This window comes from Sphaerodactylus townsendi, linkage group LG01 (assembly GCF_021028975.2).
Source record: "Sphaerodactylus townsendi isolate TG3544 linkage group LG01, MPM_Stown_v2.3, whole genome shotgun sequence".
NCBI classification, from domain to species: domain Eukaryota; kingdom Metazoa; phylum Chordata; class Lepidosauria; order Squamata; family Sphaerodactylidae; genus Sphaerodactylus; species Sphaerodactylus townsendi.
This window is the reverse complement of record NC_059425.1, coordinates 75837976-75861790: the sequence shown is the minus strand read 5'-3', so window position 1 is coordinate 75861790 and position 23815 is coordinate 75837976. Positions and strand designations below refer to the sequence as shown.

The following is a 23815-nucleotide window of genomic DNA, read 5'->3' as shown; positions in this document are numbered from 1 at the left end:
TTTCTCCCCACAAATAGGATTTTAAATTTGGATTAAATCTTGAATTAGAATTTTAGTTCCTCTTCGTGGCCTTCTGTGCAGGCATATGTGTGCCTGCACAGAAGACCACTCCACGAACAGCAGTTATAGGTAAGTGCCACGTTGTTCTTTCTGCAGGGAAACTAAGTAATTCATATGCCTGCACTTGTATGCCATAGGGAACCACAATTATTTTCTGTCTGAGATTCTCCACATGAAAAGGGGAAGGCAGAAGGGAGGAATAAAGATACCCATGTGAAATTCATGCACAATCAGAATGTAATTTTAGCATAATGTCTGAATGCAGCCCTCATAGCATGGATAGCACTGCAACAGCCTAAACTCTTTCATGAATGAGCACAGCTTCATTTTGTGCAATACAGTAGCACCAGCCAGATCACAAGCAGCCTGCAAGAGCTTTGTAACCCTGAACTTGGCTGACTGCCTCTGTATGAAATGAGCTTGTATGTGGCAGAGAATTCTTGAATGCCCGAAGTGAAACATTCTGCTACTCCCTGCCATCTTTCTTCTCCCGCCCTGTTCTTCATAGCATGTGCTGGGGAAAGCTGGATGGCACCCTACCTCCATCAGTCAGATGTAGTGCCTGTGTCACCAGTTTCAAATCCCTTTTTTAAAAGTACTAATGATTATGTGAAGACAGTAGAAATAAAAAGGTGGCAGGGTGTTTTTTAATAATACAGGTGTATGTTGCTATTCCAAATTATTCATATAGCCAGTTATTGTTATTTCAAACCATGCCATGACATAAGCAGAGGATGCTTAAGTCCTGCTAGCTTTTGTGATGAGAAGACAAATCTCACAATTAAAAATTATGTGGAAATGTAGTAGTTCATTTCTTGTTGTTAAGATTTTCTTGATTCAATTTGTAGGTTCTTTGTGACCTCTTCCACTCCTCTCCACAAAGAAGCAATCTCCCAACATCTGGAAACATTTCAGGGTTTATTAGAAGACTGTTTTTGCAGTTGATGCTGGAAGATGAAAAAGTGACCATGTTCCTTCAGTCACCTTGCCCTGTAAGTTTTTTTTTCCAGTCTGCACCAGTGCTGGGACCATCTTTATATCTAGATTCTTAATAATTGCTCACATTTGATGTTACTTTGCCTTGACTAGTGCTTATGCTTCAAATACTGTATTTGAAAAACTTTTACAGCTCTAATGATTTAGATTGTTCAGAAAAAAACCCCTTCAACTACAGTAGCATGGTGTCTTTTCCGGCAATTTATTTTATGTTTTCAAAAACATTTGTTAGTTGTTTTTATATCTTGTAACAACTCAAGACAGCTTACAGCAAAAATAATATAAAATAAAAAATATTAAAAACGCTAATTAAAAAATAATAAATTTAAAACTGTCAATAGGCAGAAAATCTAACCCAAAACTGTATTCAGCATCCTCCTAAAGATTGGGGGGACCAGGTGCATCTCCCTAGGGAAATTGTTCCATAACTGTGGAGCTGCTACTGAAAAGGCCTTTCATTATGTACACATTACACGAGCTCTTTTGATCAGTGAGGAGGGCCTCTCCCTGGGGTCTTAATTCTCAGGCGGGAACATATGGAAGAAGACGGCCCTTCAAATACCCAGTCCCAAGCCCTGGTGGGATATTTTCCCTTCAATTGGTTAGGAATTCAATTCTACACTTTTTTAAATAAATGTTCTGATTGTGTTGAAAAGTTAACAGGTGCTGATTAGAAATTATCTATGTCCTCATACATATGAAGAATAAGTCTCGTTACAATCTCTATATTAACAGTGTTAGAAATTAATTAAAACAAACACCTAAGCTGACTCCTCTAAAACAAGCCAGGGCAAAACAGCATATCATATACATCAGTTAGCCTAAAATCAAACTGTTTAATTGATCCTTGGGCCACAAGCAGACCATGAAGCCTTTAAAAAATAAAACCCCACAGTTACAAACCTGGGTAAAAAATAATGTTTTAGCCTCATGGGGGAGGGCAGTATATAAATCAAATAAATAAATAAATAAAATTTAAAAGTACGGCAAGGTACCAGGCAGCCTCATGGTGGAAGGTATTCTACAGGTGATGTTCCACCACTGAAAAAAAATCCCTGTCTCTGTTCACCACCTGCCTAACATATGTAAGCAAAGATGCAGCTTACAAGGCTTCAGAAGAGCATCTTAACTGGCAGGCTGAATAACATCGGTGGAGGCAGTTCATCAAGTTCTCTGGCCCCATGCCATTTTGGGCTAAAAACATAAGCATGACCACTTTACATTGTGCCCGGAAACAGCTAGTGCATATCTTTCAGCACAAAGATGATCTGATCTCTATATCTACCCCCTGTCAATAGCATGCAATGATTAGCTTGTCACACTAGGATCTCTGGAGACCGAGGTTCAAATCCCTGCTCTGCCATGAAAGCTTGCTGGGTGACCTTGGGCCAGTCACAAACTCTTAGCCTAACCTATTGCTGTGAAAATAAAATGGAGGAGAGGAGAATGTTATGAGCCACTTTGGGTTCCTGTTGGAGAGAAAAGTGGGCCATTAATAAACAAATAAACAAACAAACAAACATGGTCGCTGCATTTTAGACTAACTGAAGTTTCCAGGCAGTTTTAAAAGGTAGCCTCATGAAAAGCACATAACAGTAGTCTGTAAACAGCAGTGATAGTGTCCATGTAGACACTTCAATTCTAGAATATTCATTGTGTTCTGAAATGGACAGCTCTAATAGACACAGTTGACTATTGAGCATTTTACAGCATTGAACAGGGGCCTACTGCCCACAGGAACATGTGGGGTCACATGACCCCCGGGCGCCACCGAAAATCACCCTCACACCACGCCTCCTTTCCCTGTGTTGGAGTCCAGGGGCCGCAAGCAGTGATGGGATCAGCAGGTTCACACCACTTTGACAGAACCGGTTGTTAAAATGGTGCTTGTAAACAACCAGTTGTTAAATTATTTGAAACCCACCACTGGAACCAGTTGTTAAATTATTTGAATCCCACCACTGGCCGCAAGCAAGCAAGACCAGGCAGGGCAGAAGTCTTGTGTGTCTCCTCTTCCCTCTCTTCTTGCTGCCTGCCTTGCCTCCTTCAGCCACCATTACACAATCCACGGCTGTCCCTGAGCGCCCTGCTGGGATCAGCCAGTCCTCTGATACTGGCCTCCACCCTCGTTCTTAAGGAGGGGGCGGGGGAGCTGCTCATGTCATCCAGGTCTGCCCCTGTCTTCCAGAGGGCCCGGCAGCATGGCCCATGCCTTCTTGCTGCTGCCGTCCTTTCTGAGGAAGCACCCTGGACCGTCTGGCTGTGTTATCCCAGGCCATTGCAAGGCCCCGGGGGAGGCACCCCGGGCATCGCCAGGCCCTGCAGCTGCTGGCCCCACCTGGCCCTGCTGGCCCCTCGACGCTGGCCCAGCCCCAGACAACAGGCGACGCCCTGAGGCCCTGATGTGGCCCAGTCCTTCTCAAGGGCCAGGCGGGTGCCAGCAGGTGCAGGGACCGACGATGGCCGGGGTGCCTACCCTGGGACCTGAAAACTCAGTTCTTGCCCCAAGCTCCACTTTTTGTCGATACACCACTGACACTGGACTGCTTTTCTTCATTCTTACATTTATATGGGATAACTTCATGCTTAACTGATTGTAAACAGTTTCTTCATCTTATTGCAGATTTATTCAGTATTCCTTGCGATGTTCCTCTCTTATGTATTCTCTCAAGGAAGAGGATGGCAGTCTGAAAATACACAGCTGTGTTCCCCTAAAGGCAAACCATGGCTTGTCTTTACCTGGGAGCCATTTCTAAGAGACCTTTCTGGGATTGTGCTGCACTAGTGTCATCCAACCCTGTTCTTTCTAAGATAGTGAAGAACCCTAAATTTGTAAGACTGCCCAAAGGTCATGTTCCCAAGGCTTAGAGTTTCATCTGTAATCGTTATGAAACATGGACTATTTCTAAATGCTTAAAATAACTCTCTCTCTCCTAACTTTTAGTTGTACAAGGGTAGAATTAATGCTACCAGCCATGTAATTCAACATCCAATGTATGGGGCAGGGCACAAGTTCCGCACTCTTCTCTTACCAGTCTCAACAACATTGGCAGAAGTTCTTGATCGTGTGTCAGGCAAGTTCCATATTATTTTTATCATAATTTTAAAATTGGCCTTTAATTATATTTAGTGGAAATTTACATTCAGCTTGCAGTCATATCAGTGAAACCATTTTTTCCACATATGTGTGTGTGAGTCAACTATAACTGAACTATTTGTTTATTTAGAGTATGAGTGTTGTAGGCAGGGCTCCATACTCAACTAAGGATCTTACTGTTCATTTTTTGAAATTGTGGGAGGGCTACAGAACTGTTCCTCTTGCCCCCCAACCTCATGTAGAAGTTAGCACACGTACCTTAGCATTTACAGGTATTTTGTGAGCTAGTTTGTGCATTAATTGTAATGGAGCCCCATGCCAGCACTTTAAAAGTGTTGTATAGCTCAACCTGTACCTTTTCAGGGTCATGGAATTTGTATACAGAAAACAATACTTAATCTAATTGTCGGTTTGTTTTCTTTAATCTGTTAAGCATTTACATCTATTTACAGTTTTTTAGAGTTGGCCACAAACTATAACGGGGAGCCATGGGTTAGTTGGTTTACAAATCTTGGTATGCATTAAGCCTGATCTAAGCATACATGAGCAAACTATCTTTAGAGCATCTTTCTTGCTTCTCCATTATGTCTGGTTGCAACGTGCAGGCTTTCCTGCATGGACACTGTAGTAGATGGACTTACCTTGGCTTAGCTTCTCCGTGACTTGTAACCAATATGAAGGACAGCAAATCATGATTTAAATTATATTTATTTTCATATTCCTAAGTACAACTTGCATGGAACCAGCTGTTGCTGGAAGAGAGTGGTACTGGTATAGAAAATTCATTCTGTATATTATGATGGCAACATGAGGAAGATACAATGCAGATTCTCTTTGTAGATGAAACCTGAATACTAGCTTTCCATTTTAATTATAATTTAATAAAATAATATTTCTCCATTTTATTACATAATCACCTCTCAATAACTAATTAATGAATTTTAAAATCAAGGAAGGCTTGTACCTTAACTGGGAAAATAAGTTTCTTCTAAATAATAGAATGCTATTTATTTTATCAAAATGCTTTACTTCAATACCAATAAATCTTGACCCACCAGACAATACATTGCTCATAATACTCCCATTTAGAAAAATGTCATATATGTGGGTCTGAGTCATCCATTTCTTTTAGTAAGAAGAATGGCTGGAAGTACATGGGATTGACATTGGCATGTGATGTACCGTATATACTCATGTATAAGTCGAATTTTTCAGCACATTTTTAATGCTGAAAAAGCTCCCCTCGACTTATATGCGGGTCATTAAATTTTTTGTGTGTTTTTACTTTGCTGGCCAGCAGGGGGCGTAGTTTTTATGCTAGCATCACCAAAATTTCAGGGTACCCTTAGAAGACACTCCTGATGATACCAGCCATGTTTGGTAAAGTTTGGTTCAGGGGGTCCAAAGTTATGGACCCCCAAAGGAGGTGCCCCCATTCCCCATTGTTTTCAATGGGAGCTATTAGTAGATGGGGCTACCCTTTTGAGGGTCCATAACTTTGGACCCTCTGAACCAAACTTCATCAAACCTGGCTGGTCTCATCAGGAGAGTCCCTTTATGATACCAGCCAGGTTTGGCGAAGTTTGGGTCAGGGGATCCAAAGTTATTGACCCCCAAAGGGGATGCCCCATCCCCCATTGTTTACAATGGAAGATAATAGTAGATGTTCCATTTCTGATAATATCCCTCTTAAAATCTAAGTCGGGTTACATTTGGACATACAGATGATGATGATGAATTCAGTTTTGAAGGATTTTAACTGTTGTGTTTTAGCTTGGTTGCTGGTTGAGCTAAGGTTTTTGTACTTTTAAAGTTATTGTTGATACCATATTGTTCTTGTTGACCCTCTTTTCCACTTACAGAGCCAGTTTACTGTTTTTCTTTGAAATAAATGTTCAAAAACATTTAACCTACTGATGCCTCAATTGATGTAATTTTATTGGCATCTATTTTTATTTTTGAAATTTACCAGCAGCTGCTGCATTTTCCACCCTCGACTTATACGCGAGTCAATAAGTTTTCCCAGTTTTTCATGGTAAAATTAGGTGCCTCGACTTATATGCGGGTCGACTTATACACGAGTATATACGGTAACTATGTCACCAGCCCCAAATAGTAGTCCTGTGTAGATGTACACAGTTGAGCTAGGCCACTACAGCACTATGTTGCACAGGCCCCAACCTTGTTTTGTTTACACATTTAGATTCCAATGCACAGTCCCTACCCACACACCTGTTCACCATCTGTACAACTGCATTTTGTGCTGCTATGTAAATGTGATCTCCAGTGCGTAAACAATAGACAGTGCAACACATACTGGTGAATCTTGATCTTACAGCAGTGGTGGCAAACCTTTGACACTCCAGATGTTATGGACTACAATTCCCATCAGCCCCTGCCAGCATGTCCAATCCACAGAACACAGAAAAATAAGACATCCCCTGAAAATAAGCACATCTTTGGGAGCAAAAATTAATATAAGACACTGTCTTATATTCGGGGAAACACGGTAGTAAGTAGGCAGGTAAATTGATTTTGAGTAAACTGGTATTCAAATAATGATCTTAACGTTTTACGTAAAATTTTGTTCTTTAGATACTCCTAGTATAACCGCTAAGTTAATTAGTGAACAAAAGGAGGACAAAGAAAAAAAGAACTATGAAGAAAAAGAAAAAGTTAAAGCAGAAAATGGGTTTCAGGACAATTACAGTGTTGTTGTTGCTTCTGGTATGTGTTCAGTCTTTTAAACTTTGAACTAAAGTTTCCCGGTATCTTGAGAAGGGTGGGGGAGAAAGTGCTTAAGGGTAAATAGTATGGGCCATTGTAGGTCATGTAAAAAAGAGCAGAAAGCAAAGTACAAATCTAAAATGTTTAAACTATTGAAAATATCACTCATTGTTTTTCCACCATGCTTTTGCACTCATTAGCCCTGGAAGGTAGGAGTATGCAAGGCAATGATATAAAATTATGAATGCATTATGTAACTAGGATTGATTATAAAAAGACAATAGGCTTGGCACTTATCCATGCAAGATTGCACACAGCCTTCATCTTCTAAAAAAAGTTCTTAACCAAACATTGGATCAACTATATATAGTTGGTCTAGAAGAAATTGTATTTGAACCCAGAGTTTACACTCAGAGGCGCTGTCTCATGGGTTAAAATAGCTTCAAATTTCAGACTGTGCCATGTAGAACTCTGCATGAATATAGATAGCTCTTTTGTGCACACAGTATCTTTAATATTACTGTTTTGAGAATGTTATTTTTTTTATAGGACTGAAGTCACAATCGAAGAGAGCTGTATCCTCCACGCCTCCTCGTCCGCCATCCAGACGAGGCAGAGTAATAGCAGATAAAGTAGGCAGTTCCTCTACAGGCGGTGACACTTCCAGCAAAACTATTAGTGTTCCTGTTTTTCACCTTTACCATAAATTGCTACCAGGTAATACCTGGGGAGGGCGGAAGGGGGTTGAGACATTATTCTTGTTATCTGATGTTGTCTAAATCTGGAACTTTTGTGAAGTAACAGTATCTGAAAGACCCAGGTTTGAATCCGCACTCATGCCATGAAAGCTTGCTGGGTGACCTTGGGCCTGTCACACTCGCTCAGCTTAACCTACCTCACAGGGTTCTTGTGAGGTTAAAATAGAGGAGAAGAAAATGGTGTAAGCTGCTTTGAGACTCAATTGGGGAGAAAGGCAGGGTATAAATTAAATGAATCATAATAATCTACCGAAGCAAATAAAATGCAGGTGGTTGCACTTTGTATGGTGAAATGAAAGTTTATTGACTATATTTGGCAAGTTAAGAATCAGGTTTGCTAGTTTGAAATACCAGTACTTTCTGCTACTGCCTATTAAGTGACCCAGAGTAGGGGTTGGAAGGAAGAGATGCATATGCCTCCAGACTTGAAATAATTCCTCTAGACTCCATGGATGTGTTTAAATGTGGCTAATTTTGTCTACAATTAATATCCTATAATGTCTACAACCATTCACTAGTGAAGAAATTAACGTGTCTGTTGCTGTAAAAGTTAACGCTATATTCTAATATACAGCTAATCCCCTGGTCATGATATGAAACTGTTTTTGTCCAAACAATATGCTTGTTTTTATTTACCATAAATTGATTTTAATTTTCGATTTTTGTTTTTTCCTGTGTCTCAAATGGTAAAAACGGACATTTGCTAAATTAACACAGGGTGCAGCAGCATTCAGTTCTCTCAAATACTCTGTATAGTTGCCATTTTTGTTTTTAGAAAACTAAATTCCATAAGTATTCATAACATTTATCAGTCTCTCCTCTCCCCCACCCCCCTTCCAGGAAGTAAAGCCTTTTCTGTGGATTCAAGTTTTCAGAAATTTTGAATCTTTAGAAGAAGAAAAAGAGTTTGGATTTATATCCCCCCTTTCTCTCCTGTAGGAGACTCAAAGGGGCTTACAATCTCCTTGCCCTTCCCCCCTCACAACAAACACCCTGTGAGGTCTGTGGGGCTGAGAGAGCTCCTAAAAGCTGTGACTAGCCCAAGGTCACCCAGCTGGCGTGTGCAGGAGTGCATAGGCTAATCTGAATTCCCCAGATAAGCCTCCACAGCTCAAGTGGCAGAGCGGGGAATCAAACCCAGTTCCTCCAGAATGCACCTGCTCTTAACCACTACACCACTGCTGCTCCCTTTAGTAAAACATATTTAATTAACTATGTGTTGTATTTGTGTCATTTTAAAGTCTTGCCAGGTGGAACCTTCTTGAAACTTGATCTGTAATTTTATATTATTTATAAACTAATAATTGATTTGTTACCCCTAGTGCAACTTTTGTTCTCTGCATGTCTTATAAGTGTAACTTTTCTTAAAATTCACATTTAAGTTATGTTGTGTTTGTCATTTGAAAATATGTTTGCAAAATAATTGTTAATGAATTAACAGTGTATGTATCTAACGTTCCTTTCTAAAAATGTGTGTACAAAGAGTGATTTGCAAAATTACAAATAATAAAACATGCACCATCAGTTTCTAAGACAGCTCATCAAGATCCTTTAAAATAGTTGAATAATGGTGCGTTCACTTCAGTAATTACTAGATCTTAATTTCTCACATGGCTACTTGCTGGCAGTAATCTAGTTAATGTTTTTTAGGCCAGCCTCTGCCACCTGAGATGACACTTGCCCAGCTGCTGACTCTGCTGTATGACCGCAAACTTCCTCAAGGATACAGATCCATAGACTTAGCAGTTAAGCTTGGCTCCAAAGTGATCTCAGACCCAAGCCTTTCAAAAACAGATTCATTTAAGCGCCTCCATACTGAAAAAGGTATGCACAATATATATTGTACAGTCTCTGTGTTCATGGTTTTATTGTGTTGATTTTCTTTAGCCTAGGTGGTATTTTAAATTTAAGGGATTTTTTGCTTCTTTGCGCATAAATGGGAATACATATGTTCTGTATCTATGACAATTTCAAAATGGCTAGATTGGGTTTTGACAAATCCCGGGATGGCAGGGCACCTGTTGTTGTTTTGATTGATTGATTGATTGATTGATTGATTGATTGATTGATTGATTGATTGATTGATTGATTGATTGATTGATTGATTGATTGATTGATTGATTGATTGATTGATTGATTGATTGATTGATTGATTTTAGTATACTGCCCTATCCCCGAAGGGCTCAGTAGTTTAGTAGTTTAGCAAACCTAGTAGTTTAGCAATGATTTTATTGTAGTGTGTGTCAATGAGAAGTGCGAAGCTTATTTTTCTTTTCACATCAGAATGTGTTTATTTACGTGGCATAACAGTGTACATGCTTGAAATTCTTATCATTGGTTTATATGTTAAATTTACTTCATTCTGTGGTGGTGAATGAATTAATTTCTTAACCAGTTGCTTTCCTTCCTTCAGTGTTCAATTAAATGGAGTTTTCCAAATCTGTTGTGAGAAATGAGGGAAATGTTAGGCTAAGATTAGGGATTAGCTGTGTGTCATAGTGATGACAACCCTGTAGTTATTTATGTATAACGCTTTTGTCATGGCTTTTTCATAGCACTGTGATAGTGAAGCTATGACACATATGCCAAAGGTGGCACACCACAACTTTTTGTATGGCACACCAGCATTCACCAGTACCTGGCAACAACTCTTTTTCCTGTTGAGTTGGAGTGATTTTTGTCATCATTTGACATTTCTTTATATAAAGCACAGCACCACACATGATGGGACTGTATTTTTAAAAAATAAACATGTAAATAATTGTTTCACTTCTGTTCAAGGGAGGAGGTGACATGCCAGATTAGTCAATTAGGTATCTTCCAAATTTTTGACATGCTGAGCTCAAAGGTTTGCCATCATTGTCATAGCATGTACTTAAGAAATAAAAATGTAAACTTCTGGTGTGCTTGCCTTTTCCTCCTGATGCTCAGAAAATGACTACATACTCAAGGATTACACAGCTTTGTTTCAGGATTCTGGTCCTTTATCAAAAGCTTGCTTAGATGGCCAAGGAATTTCAAGATTTGTCAGCCTCTCCTCTCATACATACGCACGCACACACACACACACACACAGACTTCAGTTTACATAGGGACAAGCCCACCTCTTTCCTCTGTTTTTATTTAGGAGCTCTTCAGATCACTACAGCATTTGTTTCTGCCACTGAAGTGAGCTGGTTTTAAGGTAACTGATTGCATAATCATGATCTTGAAACATTTAAATCTAATTTAGAGCATGCTGATTTATTGGGATCTTGCGCTGAAGACGAAGCAGTCACACCAGGTGAGGAGTGCATGGATGCAGTCCTGGATGAATCCTTTCTTGAAGCGTGCCCTATTCAGTCTCCATTGCAAGTTTTTGCCGGAATGGGTGGGTTGGCCCTTATCGCCGAAAGGCTTCCTATGCTGTACCCTGATGTAATCCAACAAGTAAGTACAAGATATAAACGTGTGACGCTGACCTAATCTTAAGAGGTTACACATTTTTAAATTAATGCAATTTGAATGTATTTAAGTTTGTCTTGATTATGCCCAGTAGATTTTAATGTAGTTCTATTTCTTGTTAAAGGTTCAGTATTGTTCTTATGTTTTAAAAACTTTTGATTAAATGTTACGCAGTATTTCAGTTTTTCTCTTCAAAGACAATAGTAATTTTGAGAGCTTCGCTTGAATGGAATGTAGTTAAGATGGAGATGCGTGAGGGGTTTATTTGTTTCTTTTATTGGATTTTTATCCCACCATCCCCCACCAAGGCAGGGCTCAGGGCGGCTTACAATGCAGAACTATAAATACCGTAATGTTACACAAATTAGTAAAGTATGAAATGTAAAATGACACATCATAAAGTTGTCATTTCAACCAAACACAGTAATGGCATCCTAATCCACAATATTTTCCCACAATAAAATATACGTAGAATAAGATATAAACCCTAATCACCGAAAGCAGGGAAATAACACCACAAAACAAACCTGGAGGACAGTAATAGGTGATCTGATGAGGAAGGATGAGGAGAGGTTCGTATTCAGGCCACAATTTATAACATTCGCTGCTGTCCTCAACCATTATGGACACGCACACAGTGTTTTGGAGTATTTCAGATGTGTTTTTGTCAGATTTAGTAGAGTGTGACTTAATGTACGTGATCCAGTGAAGTCACTGAAACTAAGGATTTCATTGCCTAGGTGGGGGACGGTTTGAGAATCCTAAACATGCCACCCAATGAGTTCCAAAATGGATGAAAGAAAGAAATGGTTGAAAGAATGACTTGTCTAATTCTTTAAAATGAGAACTGTTTTCATTTTTGGACAGTGAAAATAATGTGTGCTAAGTACTCTCTCACCATGTACCTAGTAAGGCAACATGTAGGAGTTCAGCAAGTCTTGGTATAAAGTACTAAGACATTGATTCTCAGCCTCTTCTTCAGAAGCTCTGAGTGGTTTAAAGTCCAAAATTGGCTGGATGAATGTAAAATAATAAGTATTTCAGGGTGGGCGGCATGAACATTAGTAGGTCCTGTTTGGCATTGCAGGCAGACGGCATCACACGAGTTGCGATTTGGCTGCCATTTGGAAGGTAGCGCAAGATATGGGCCCGCACAATAAAACTGTGCTTTACAGGGTGGGACCAAGAAGGGATGCTGAGATATGAACACATTCCAGGCAAACAGCAGAAGACAAACCAAAAAGGGAGAACATTTGAATACTTCATTTGTTTATGCAGACAAAATTTCTACGTAGATTATGCATCACTTTTTCTGAAACTTCAGTCACTGCGTTTCTAATTTTTAAGACCTCCTCCCCTTAGTCTTCATTTTGACCAGCTGTTTGCCCTGATTTTTTGGAGTTTAATGTCTTGAGAAAAAATGCATGAAGAGACTCAGTGTGTAGACAAGTGAGTATGCAAGGCAGATGAAGGTGCAGGATTCTCTTTTATTCACACTCATACTTGTGCTATGCACAGATACATAGTTAATCTCTTGAATTAAAGTTTACTTAGAAACTATGAAATGTGGGGCAAATCTGTATTGGGGACACGTGCTTTTCAGGTTATTTCTCACATTGTTGTACTTTGACATGTCACTGTGGTACTTGTCCCTAGAAAATGGTTGACCTTCTATACTTGACCTCATGCTCTGGTCCTAACCATGACTGAAAGCACAAGTAGTCTCTGTAGGATTGTCATTTAGCTGAAATCCAGAATTAAATTAGTCTGGTTTATCTAAAATTTTATTCACACCAGGAAGGTGGGTTCTTTATCAATATAAAGAGTTTTTTAAAGTTTTTGTTTTGTTCAAGATTATTAAGTGATGATTTAGAATTCACGATATTATATAATGCAAGAGATGTTAATGATGAAATGAATTGGCTTTTAATTCTAATACTGGAAGTAATTGTTACTGCTTTTGTATTATTTTGCTAGAATAGTTTATATATACATCATTCTTGAGTTATTTCAGTATGATCTGCCTTCTCATAATCTGCCTGTCTAAAATAATTCATCTGGAATACAGTTTGAGAATGTTCTATTGAAGTATTTTTACTATCATTAATGATTACTCTGTGGACTACTTAGTGACAGTCAGTGTAACAAAAAGTACTCTTACTGGCTGCTCCAGATAATGGTATTAAGCATCTTCTTTTCTTTCTGAAGGTGAGTGCTCCAGTGGTTACCTCCACCACCCAGGAGAAGCAGAAGGACAGTGATCAGTTTGAATGGGTTACCATTGAGCAGTCGGGAGAGTTGGTTTATGAAGCCCCAGAAACAATTGCTGCAGAACCACCACCAATCAAATCAACAGTCCAAACTATGTCTCCCATACCTGCTCATTCTTTGGCTGCTTTTGGATTATTTCTTCGCCTCCCAGGCTATGCTGAGGTGCTACTTAAAGAGAGGAAACATGCCCAGTGTCTGCTTAGATTGGTGTTGGGAGTTACAGATGATGGTGAAGGAAGTACGTACTGTAACCATTAAGTATATTTGGGGACTACTACTAAATATTTCTCTTGAGTGTACAAGTTCACACATATTTGGCAAGACATAGAACTGGCTTTTATGGAATTCCTGATCTCTTCTGGTTTTGGAACCAAAGTTATGAAAATCAAACTTGGTCCTTACGGACAGCATTTTGAGTCTTCCTTCATGGCACAGAGTAAATACTGAGCAGAATTTTAGTTAAACGTTTTTCATTTTTAAAAAGTTTGAACATTGTTTCCAGGGCTTTGAATAGAACTTTGATCAGGTGCAATTATTGCAGCTCAGAAATAGCTCAGAATCACTGGTTTTGAGGTGGTCACTGTACTTTTTCGGTTAAATAAACTGGATTTTGATGGCCTTGCAAAGATTAAATATTATGTATTTGCTTATTTTTTTCATCTGAAAGTTATTTTTCTTATTCCTCTTATCTGGATCTGTCCAAGATTAAACAGGTTATCATATCCAGTAAGAGAAGGCAAAATAATCTTAGCTGGCAGCTTGGTGGGGGGTTGCTGTGGTTTCCCTCTTCCTAGTTTGTGTTGCAATTTTTCTTATGTAATGTGCAGGGTGGGAGACAATTGATCCCAAGGTTATCAGTTTCTGGGTAGATGATCTTTGTAATTGGTGTCTACAGGCAATCTTGGATTGCAATCAAAACATTTCCCTACTTCTTGACCACTATTCTTCTGCTTTTTGCTAACCTCCATTTATACAGTGCGAAAATGTTGATGCACATCATATAAACTCTCTGAATAAACTTTAAAATTTGACTTGTATTAAATGGGAATATTTTTCCATCTTATGTGGGAAGGTGGGTCTGTAAAGGCAGTGGTCCAGTTTCCCTTACATAGCAATATTGTTTGTATCCCCACATGTTGGATGTGCATATTTGGAAAGGTTTGCATTTACTTGGTAGAATGAAACTCAAACAAAAATCTGTTTAAAAAAATAATGAAATCAGCATATTAACTGTCATATTTCAGTCAGGAATAATAGCAAAGATATGAAGTGGATTGGTCTGATCTAGTATTGAAAACCTGTTCAAGCAATATGAATAAATCATGATATTTTCCGAGTAACTTAACCTCTCAGATGCTGGTGAATAAATTATTATCCCGTATTCAAACTGAATAACACTTTGCGTAGTCCCAGTGTTATTGTAATGTAGTCCCTAAAGCATTGTTAAGCAGCCAGGAGAACTCTGTAGGGTTATATGTTCCTTCTCCTTCCTGTAGGAATCCTTCTGTCCTTTTGCTTTTCAGTATTAAGCATGTGGTGTCACAAACAGAAGTGTAACATAACCGTTGCTACCTTTAATCAGGCTATGCAAAACAGATTCAAATCATGATTTTAACTCTAGTTTAAAGCTGTACAAGATTGAAATGAAACTCTAAGCAGATGTAATACCTTGCCATGGTTGATGCTCAAACGGGAGCAGGGCATTTGCTGGGGAGAGGGAACATGTAAGCCGACAGGGAATTCTAAATCCCTTAACTATGGTTAAAATATTAGGAAAACAATGAAAGTAGTTTTAAGCAAACATTGAATTAATGAAGCGTTCTGGAAATTAAGGTATCAAGTAGTCTCCTATCACTCTGATCATCTAAGGGCAGTGACGCTTTCATGGCATAAGGTGCATACTGCTGGTAAAGGAGCTTCAAGTGTCAATAGAACACAACTAGTGACAACAGAACACACTGTCCTTTTTGCACTGATAAAATCTCCACCAGTAAACCGGAAGAATATTTTGTCCTCAGACATAACTGTTATTTATATCTGACAAGGAAAGTTTTGAAACACTTTCATGATTTTATTATATTCCTTTCAAGCAAGAACAAATCTTGTGTGTCATGGCTGATAACTTATACTGGAACCATCTGTATGTTCTGGTTTTGTTAGTAAAGTGAAGGTTCAACAATGCATCTGTTAGTGCCTCTTAATTTTCCTGTCACTAATATAATTTAAAATCTGGAAGGGAATCCTGTTGATCTTCCTATAGTGAGGCAAACTTTCCTAAACTATCCTGAAAGTTGAGAATGTACTAAATAAACTTTCCATATATTGTATCCCTTTTAAGAACATTAAGTTTGTGTTCTGAATCAAGTCCATCCTGGAAGCTGAATCATATATTTCTCTATTTCTGTCCCACTGGAGTCATTCTTAACCCGTGTGTAGAAAGAATAAGCAGAAATATATTTTTTTAAACCTGGAAGTACTGGTAATGTAATAATATGTTCTGCTAGCAATTTATATCAGAATAAAAGCCACTGCGAGTAGCAGAGTTCTGGACTAGTTGGACTCTGGTCTGATCCAGCAGGCTCTTTCTTATGTTCTTAATATGTTTATGCTAGCAATAATATGTTATGCTAGCAGTTTATATCAGAAATGCTCAATGCGTGTTTTCTCTCCATCTAGGCCACATTCTACAGTCTCCTTCAGCTAATGTGCTTCCAACTCTTCCATTTCATGTGCTGCGCAGTTTGTTCAGCACCACACCTTTGACTACTGATGATGGAGTCCTCCTCAGGCGGATGGCATTAGAAATTGGAGCAGTACATCTCATCCTTGCCTGCCTGTCAGCTCTTAGCCACCATGCGCCAAGAGTTCCCAATTCTAGTCCCAACCAGACAGAGGTCAGTTTAGCTTTATATTCATTAGCTGACAAATGTAGTTGCTAAAGTTATGATGGTATTAACTTTGGAGCACACCCCTCTCTTCTTTTTTCATCCTTAAGCTGCTTGTGTTAGATTTTCAATTCTAATGTACTGTCAAAATGCATTCTTGTTTTATGGCGGTAGTATCTTCTAAAACAATCTCAAGGCTGTGGCATTTGGAAAATTCCTTCTATAAAGATCCTTATTCTTCTAACAATGTATAAGTAATACACCTCCTACATGCTTTAACCTTATAGTGAAATACAATGCACATAGGTGTATGCGGTTACTACAGTGGAATTCAAAGTGCTGCCCATTAGTTAAAGTAATATTTGTTTTGCTTAATGGTCCAGAAGAATCGAAAGGATAGAACAGATGATACAGCAGTAACCTCCCAAACTACTGTTCTCACTAGAGGATTATTTTACCAAATGAAGCTGTCAACAGGAAGCATGCTCAGCAGGTTCTTTGAACCGTTTTGCTCTTTTTATCTCTTGTCACCATGTATAATGTTTGAGCCATATCCTGAAGTGGCTGTCCAAGGTCCTTAAGTCTCTAATTAAGGTTCTGGTGCGCAATCTGAATGAAGATATCTGAGTGGCCACTGGTTTTGCAGGTGCTGCTTGCATAGGCACTCTGGGCTTTATAGTGAGCCTAGTGGCCTGGAACTAGTTGACCAGATGCCAGCTTTGGCTTTGTTCCAAGACCGAACAGTCAGTCCAAGAAAGTTTGGTCCAACTGTATCAGTGATACCTTGTGCAGCATGTGTCATGGTTTGGATGTTATCATTATCATTCTCCATATGCTGTGTTGGAAACTGAGGAATATGCTGTAGGCTTGAAGCTAAATGGGCTGTATGGACACTTACATAAAACTGATTAAGACCGCTCTCTGATTGGCTTTGTGATATAGGACTGCGTCCAAACTTTCACCAGTGGTATGCAGCTGAAATTTTCTTTGAAAAGAGCCGGGGCAAGTGAGATCTGCAATGGAATTAGTAAAATCCTCCTCAGTTACTGGCAGTTAACACTGGTGATTCTGATGTAGAATTTTGCTTCATTCATTGCTTTTTACCAGATCAGAATTTTTTTTAAAATCTGTAAAAATCCCAATGTTCAGAAACATATCAGGTTCCTTAATCAGAAAGGGGGGGGGGGGGCTGGCAGCGTGTGGGCAGATGTCCAGATTGTGCTCAAAGGATTTTGGTTAGCCATGGATTCACACCCTATGCCTGTTTTATGCCAAGTATGGTTTGGCCTGAATAGCTAAGCAGGTCCAGTTTGTGCATGCTGCATATAAGCCACAGTGCTCTGTGACACTTAAGCAAAGCCTGCCATGAAATCCACATTTATCCCTAGTTGTGCAACAAAAAGCAGACTGCTTTAACTTGTTCTAACAAGTCTCATCACATAGTTTAGTACTGCAGATGGAACGTGAACATATGTCTTTCTCACAACAAACAGAATAGCGAGATCTATATATGTAATAGGATATATTTCTGTTTCTGACTGCAAAATATGAAACCTATGCAATCCCAAAAAGTAGGATGACCTGTTTTCATTTTACTAGCCACAGGTGTCCAGCACTCATAATAGTGCTGCAGCTGAAGAACAGCAGCTTTACTGGGCTAAAGGCACTGGGTTTGGAACAGGGTCCACAGCTTCTGGATGGGACGTAGAACAAGCTTTGACCAAACAAAGGCTGGAGGAAGAGCATGTCACTTGTCTATTACAGGTACTGTACAATATTCATTTGTGCTATCAAAATTGTTTTAAATTATGGAATGAATATATTATTTTTGGACTACTTAGTTGTAAAACAGCTCATTGTCTCCCTTGCATTAAGTGCTCTGCCTCTTTCTGTGGCACTTCCAAAAAACAAGGTTCTTACTTGAGTGGTCTTCAGAGTATCTCTCCTTGTGCCTCTGGCCTTTCTTGCTCCTTTTCTTTTCAGACAAGCTCCTTTTGCTGCACGACAAGCCACATTTGAAAGTTTTAAAAGTGGTCCATGATGCAACACAGGGACCTATTTTTTGTTGGCCCAGGGGGTAAGATTTACAGCATTTGGGGGAGTGGCTTGGCCTGAAGAAGAGAGTCATTCTTTTGCTTTTTGTGTATTTGAGTGCCTATATGCATATATGTTGTACTTCCATCAGTGGAAAAAAACCCAGCCGGAGTTCTGGGTAATTCTTGGATGTTTTTTGAGGTTGTTTTCACTATGTGAACTTCCTAGTTACAATATATCAGAAGTTTTATGTAAGTTTGTTTTGCAACACCAATTCCTCAATTAACCTTCACAGCTCCTGATACAGGAGGATATTTGCAAAATTTATTCTGTTTTTAAACATTCAGCTTTGTAGCTGAAAAAAATTTGCAGATTTAGTTTCAGATATTTTGCATACTTCATGTAACAAGAGCCCGAATAATAAATCTGTCCGCTCATTTATTGTCCTGTGACGAATAGACAGTGACTTTTTGGACTATTAATATAATTTTGATGTGTGATTTTCAAACTTTCAGGTTTTGGCTAGCTACATAAATCCTGCAGGCAGCACATCAAATGGGGATGTCCAGTCCAGTCATGAAAGCAGAGGACAAAACAGCAATGCCCTTCCATCAGTTCTCCTAGAACTACTTAGTCAATCATGTCTTATTCCAGCAATGTCATCTTATCTCCGCAATGATTCAGGTAGTGTGCTGTTCTTTGTTTTATAAAACTGCATGTTCTAAAATTAGAAGTTCATGAAAGTTGCTTCCAAAAAGTCCATCAAGTTCAAACAGGACATTTAAATGTTCTGTAAAATGTGTGTGAAATATGGGAACTTGAATTTGCTTAACTGGAGGGGCAAGCGGTAGAAGTGTGATTTAGCTGCTGAGGCTCTCTTCAGTCTTTTGAGAATATATTATGTAAAATAATTTCAAGGACACTGTTCAAGTTTATGCAGTGATAGGCAGAGAAAACTAGCAGGAATGCTATGTATTCAGTGCTATATGGTATCAAAATCTAGTCCTTATTCTAGAATTACTGTAGGGGTAGGGTCACCATGCAAGGAGTTTCAGTTAGAAATGAACATAGCAATGCTTCGCTCTGTGCACCAAGGCTATTCATCATAGGACAGTTTGGGTTATTGTGTATGTATGTGGATATAAGAGAGAATAAATTAAAATTATATTGAATTTTCATGAAATAAAATTATTAGCTGTGATCTTCATGTGTATACGTATGTTCATCCTACAGCTGCCTCATAGGGTTAGGAGTGGTTTGTCAATTGCAATTCAGTAAACTTGAATTTAGTTACAAGTTCATGTATAATGAAGCCAGTATTTGGGCAGTTGAAGGCTGTGTGGCACTTTAAGTCATTCAAAAGTGTTGAGCTGTACCTTGAGGTTCAGTCCAATGGAGAGAGATAGGAAGGATATACCAAGCTATGTATTTTCATGTTGAAATGTTAGGCTCATTTTAATAGTTTCAAGAGATTTATGATCAATCCTATTAATTTGTTATGAGCTTTTGCTGATGTTTTTTATTTGTGTTGATTTTTATTGCTGATATGAATGATGACATTAGGTACTTCAGTTATTGTTGAAATAGTTGGGATTTCTAGATAGGTAGGATATAAATGTTTTGAATAAATAACTAGTGTGAAACAGCTAGAGCCTTGGAAGCATCTAATAGTAAGACTAACATGCAATAGTAAGCAATTCTTAAGCTTTGGGAATAGTGTGATGAAATATTTGAACTCTTAAGATCTACTCCAAGCTGAAATGTTTTGTGCTAGTTGGCCTCTCATTCTTGTTCAGTGCTTTAAGGGGGATTTTTTAGTTGCCGATCCCAAGCAAAGCTGGCTATGTGCGTCAGTTCAGGCACATTACTGTGGGCCTAAGAAAATCTTGGTTCAGGTTTAGAATCCTCTGGTGCTAGATTCCAATTCAGCCAGCATGTGTAGTTCTAATCTTTTGTTTACATTATATCTAGTCTTCTTTTATCCTGTTCACTCGGGAACAGAATTTGTTGCTGAAGCTTATGTACTAATATCAGCATTATCTGCCTGCGTGTAACCCTCGTGATGTATTCGGTTGTTTTTGAGCCTGACTGTTACGGGTGTGGCAAACTTGTTGTCTTTACCCAAGCCTTTTGCCAAGAATCTCTAGCTGCTTGTAGGAGGAGTTTGGATTTATATCCCCCCTTTCTTTCCTGTAGGAGACTCAAAGGGGCTTACAATATCCTTGCCCTTCCCCCTTCACAACAAACACCCTGTGAGGTGGGTGGGGCTGAGAGAGCTCCGAAAAGCTGTGACTAGCCCAAGGTCACCTAGCTGGCATGTGTGGGAGTGCACAGGCTAATCTGAATTCCCCAGATAAGCCTCCACAAGCTCAAGCAGCAGAGTGGGGAATCAAACCCGGTTCCTCCAGATTAGAATGTACCTGCTCTTAACCACTACGCCACTGCTGCTCCTGATAAGGTTGATTCAAGGTTGTGCGTTTAATTTCCTCAGGTCTTCTTCAACATTCTTTCCAATTCACTCCATACTTCCCATGTGATCTTTATGGAACACTAAGATTAGTGTTTTGCCCCAAAACAGTTTGCAGTTAGTCCCTCACTAAAGTATGTTTCAGAAAGTGTGTACTATTCCTACTTAAGCCCTGGCAGTGATAAAATTTCACTGAAAGTGAATAATTTATCTAATACACAGTCTTAGGCTTCTAATCAATCTCCCCCCCTGATCCTAAAGCATATCACTTTAGTTTTACATGCAGCCTGTAATTAAGTTGCTTCAGGTTGCAGTGTTTAATTTGCCTCTTTGCAAACTGGGTCAAAGACAAACTATCTAAAGACCAGTAACTTATCAGGAGTTTTGCGTTTGTTATGCTTTCCATATTTACTGCTAAGGTTTAAATAAAATTCAAAGAGTTGTTTAAAGTCATACTCAAATCAAACAATTCTACAAAAAGTTTGTCAGGATTTTTGTGTGCTTCATTGAGATTAACACATTGAAGGACCCCCAGGTTTCAACTTTTTCAGATCACCGTGATCCCTAACCTGAAATACAAGATCTGTCTCCTGTGCCTTTGTTTTTCTATTATGTTCTATTTCTTCTTTCTTTTTCCTCCTCCTGTTGTTTTCTTTTACCCAAAAAACCTTTTTAAAAAGTGATGGCATTGCTGCTGGTGAGGTCTACATTAAGGGCAAGGCCTTAGGTGTGATTCTTGAAGTAACAATTTGAAGTAACAGTTTGATAAACTAAAGAAAAAAGCAGGCTATACTTGGAACAGATAGCTGTGTACACATTCTATAATTAGATGGTTTGATTTTCTCCAGTTTTTTTAAAGTTGGAAAATCAAATATAAGTAGTATAAGTCAGAAACAACTTAATGGCATTTAGCACACAGACATACACCGGCTGAACTGCTTAGTATGAATAGGATAATAGGGTTGTAGACTGTGATGGTAAATTCTCATTCCTCTTTCACACTATGTCTCCCATTACTCTGGGGACGGCTTTCATGTTTTGCATAGAAGTCGGGTGTAGAAATTCTGATTTCACAAAAGTCTGTGGGATAAGCAGTACAAAGATTAGTGTCTGTCCCAGCCTTGACTCTTTTCTATCTTCAAATGCCAGTGCCATCAGAAGACAAAAAAAAGGTATATCGGTAATTTTGATTTGAACAATTTAAAAGTGATTTGAGCAGTTTAAAATCACCATAAGCAGAAAATAGTTTTTACATTGCTACAGATCATAGGCTATGAATGAATATCAATTTAATTTTCAAGATTTATTAGCATAATTGATGAAATGCTGCTGAATGAAACATTTGTCTTTGATAAACAGCATAATATTTTAGAAATCTTTATAAGGCCCTCCTTTTTGGAAGGCATTATATCCCCATCAGAACAACATAGCAAGGAGGTTGTTGTCCGAAATGGTAGGAATGAAATGATGGGTGGAAAATTTCATATTGTGCCTTTCTCAGAGAATTGAAGTTAATGTGGAAAGGCTCGGTTGAAAAAAGAGAATAAAAAGAACGTCAGAATCCAACTGCATGCATAATAAGCCCCCTCCAGTGCCTCATACATAAGCTTTTTTTTAAATCACAAATCCTGTGCTGCAATAAATGCTTATGTGTTTCCGTAAGAGTGTAACATGGTTTGATTCCTTCTGGATTTTGGAGTGCTTTTTTCCCCTAAATATGTATGGTTTATCACTCAGATTTTCTCTTCTTACTGCCCAGATATTGAATCTTACTGTATCAGAAGCACAGTTTTTGACAGCATTATTTAACCCATGCAGATTCTGTTACATGCTGTGCCCTTCTATACAGGCAAGATAATCAAAAGTTCTGGCTACTCCAGTTTTTAAAGTCCTTAATTACCCTCTATGTTTGTTTTGATTTCCGATGCTATTCATAAAGAATAAAAATGTAGTTATGACTGTGTTATCACAGCACAGTTCCTAACTTTTTATACATAATTTTTATACATAATTATGTTCATAACTTTTTATACAGTTTATATCAATTTTTCTGAGACATCTTATTGACTTGGATCCGGAGAAATGCAAGCAGAACTCTACTCATAGAATGGAGTGTTGCTACCCTGTAGCCCCTGTGTAGCCCCGAGCTGTGGCTAGGGAACCATCAACAGTGGCTTGGCATGCAGCACTGCTGGAAACTGAGGGGAAAATCATCCCTGCTCTTGTTCAAGAAGTCCAAGAGCTGGAGGGATAACCAGTTTCTGCTTCTCGCTTCAGCTCCTCATGTGGCATCTGATGCCACTCCCAAGAATTCTTCAGCCCTCAAATGTTCTTTTGGGTGGAGCAGAAGGTTGTATCAAGAAAGGGATAGTGGTGGGTGAGATTCTCTGAATCCAATCTCAGTACTTAACAAGCATCTGTTAATCACCTGCGTCAGATGTGCATGCTGCATTTAAGGCCCATTCTACTGTGGTTAAAATTTTCATCTAAAAGGCTTCCTTGGGTTCACCAGCAACACAGTTGCTTTCAACAAAACAAATTCGCACACAAATTAAAATTTTTAGTCTGTAGATGGCATCAGTTAACTGCATTCACAGTGAATGCTGAATGCCTGTCCTATAAAGCAAATGGCCATTTTGACAAGTGACTTAACTAGTTAATTGCACAAATTAATCAAAGCCCGTATTCCTAAATTATAAATGAATGTTTTGATTCATGCCCCCTTGTTTATTTGTAAGGCAGTGCTCTTTCTTAACGTTCTCAGAATTATCCTAAAAGACTCCCAGATAGATGCTTTTTCATTGACTCCTGACTGAATTTTTTCTATGTTTAACTTATGTGTGTTCTATTTATTTTTTGTCTCTCATTCAATTGACATACTAACTGGAACACATTTACAATACTTGCTTTTCGTCTAAAGGTTTCTGATAGAACTAGTATTCAGGCCATACATTTGCACTATTAAGTGTTTGCACTGGGGTCCTCTGCCTTTTACAAGAGCTGAGGAAAACTTCTCTTCATAGGGCTTAGCAGAAGGAATGTGGGCACCATATACATTAAAACTGCTGCAAAAATT

The 23815-nt window shown here is 38.8% G+C and overlaps 1 protein-coding gene across 5 annotated transcripts in view; it reads left to right on the top strand.

Moving 5' to 3' along the window:
• The window catches only part of BIRC6 (baculoviral IAP repeat containing 6), a 160796-nt gene that overhangs the window by 94984 nt on the left and 41997 nt on the right, over nucleotides 1-23815 (top strand). For all 5 annotated transcript variants that reach the window (XM_048484188.1, XM_048484170.1, XM_048484179.1 and 2 more), the window contains 10 exons: nucleotides 909-1052; nucleotides 4001-4130; nucleotides 6749-6880; nucleotides 7430-7597; nucleotides 9289-9462; nucleotides 10871-11067; nucleotides 13291-13591; nucleotides 16030-16247; nucleotides 17838-18002; nucleotides 18788-18956. In XM_048484188.1, the coding sequence (XP_048340145.1) occupies nucleotides 909-1052; nucleotides 4001-4130; nucleotides 6749-6880; nucleotides 7430-7597; nucleotides 9289-9462; nucleotides 10871-11067; nucleotides 13291-13591; nucleotides 16030-16247; nucleotides 17838-18002; nucleotides 18788-18956 (1798 nt within the window). The remainder of the gene's footprint in view (nucleotides 1-908; nucleotides 1053-4000; nucleotides 4131-6748; nucleotides 6881-7429; nucleotides 7598-9288; nucleotides 9463-10870; nucleotides 11068-13290; nucleotides 13592-16029; nucleotides 16248-17837; nucleotides 18003-18787; nucleotides 18957-23815) is intronic.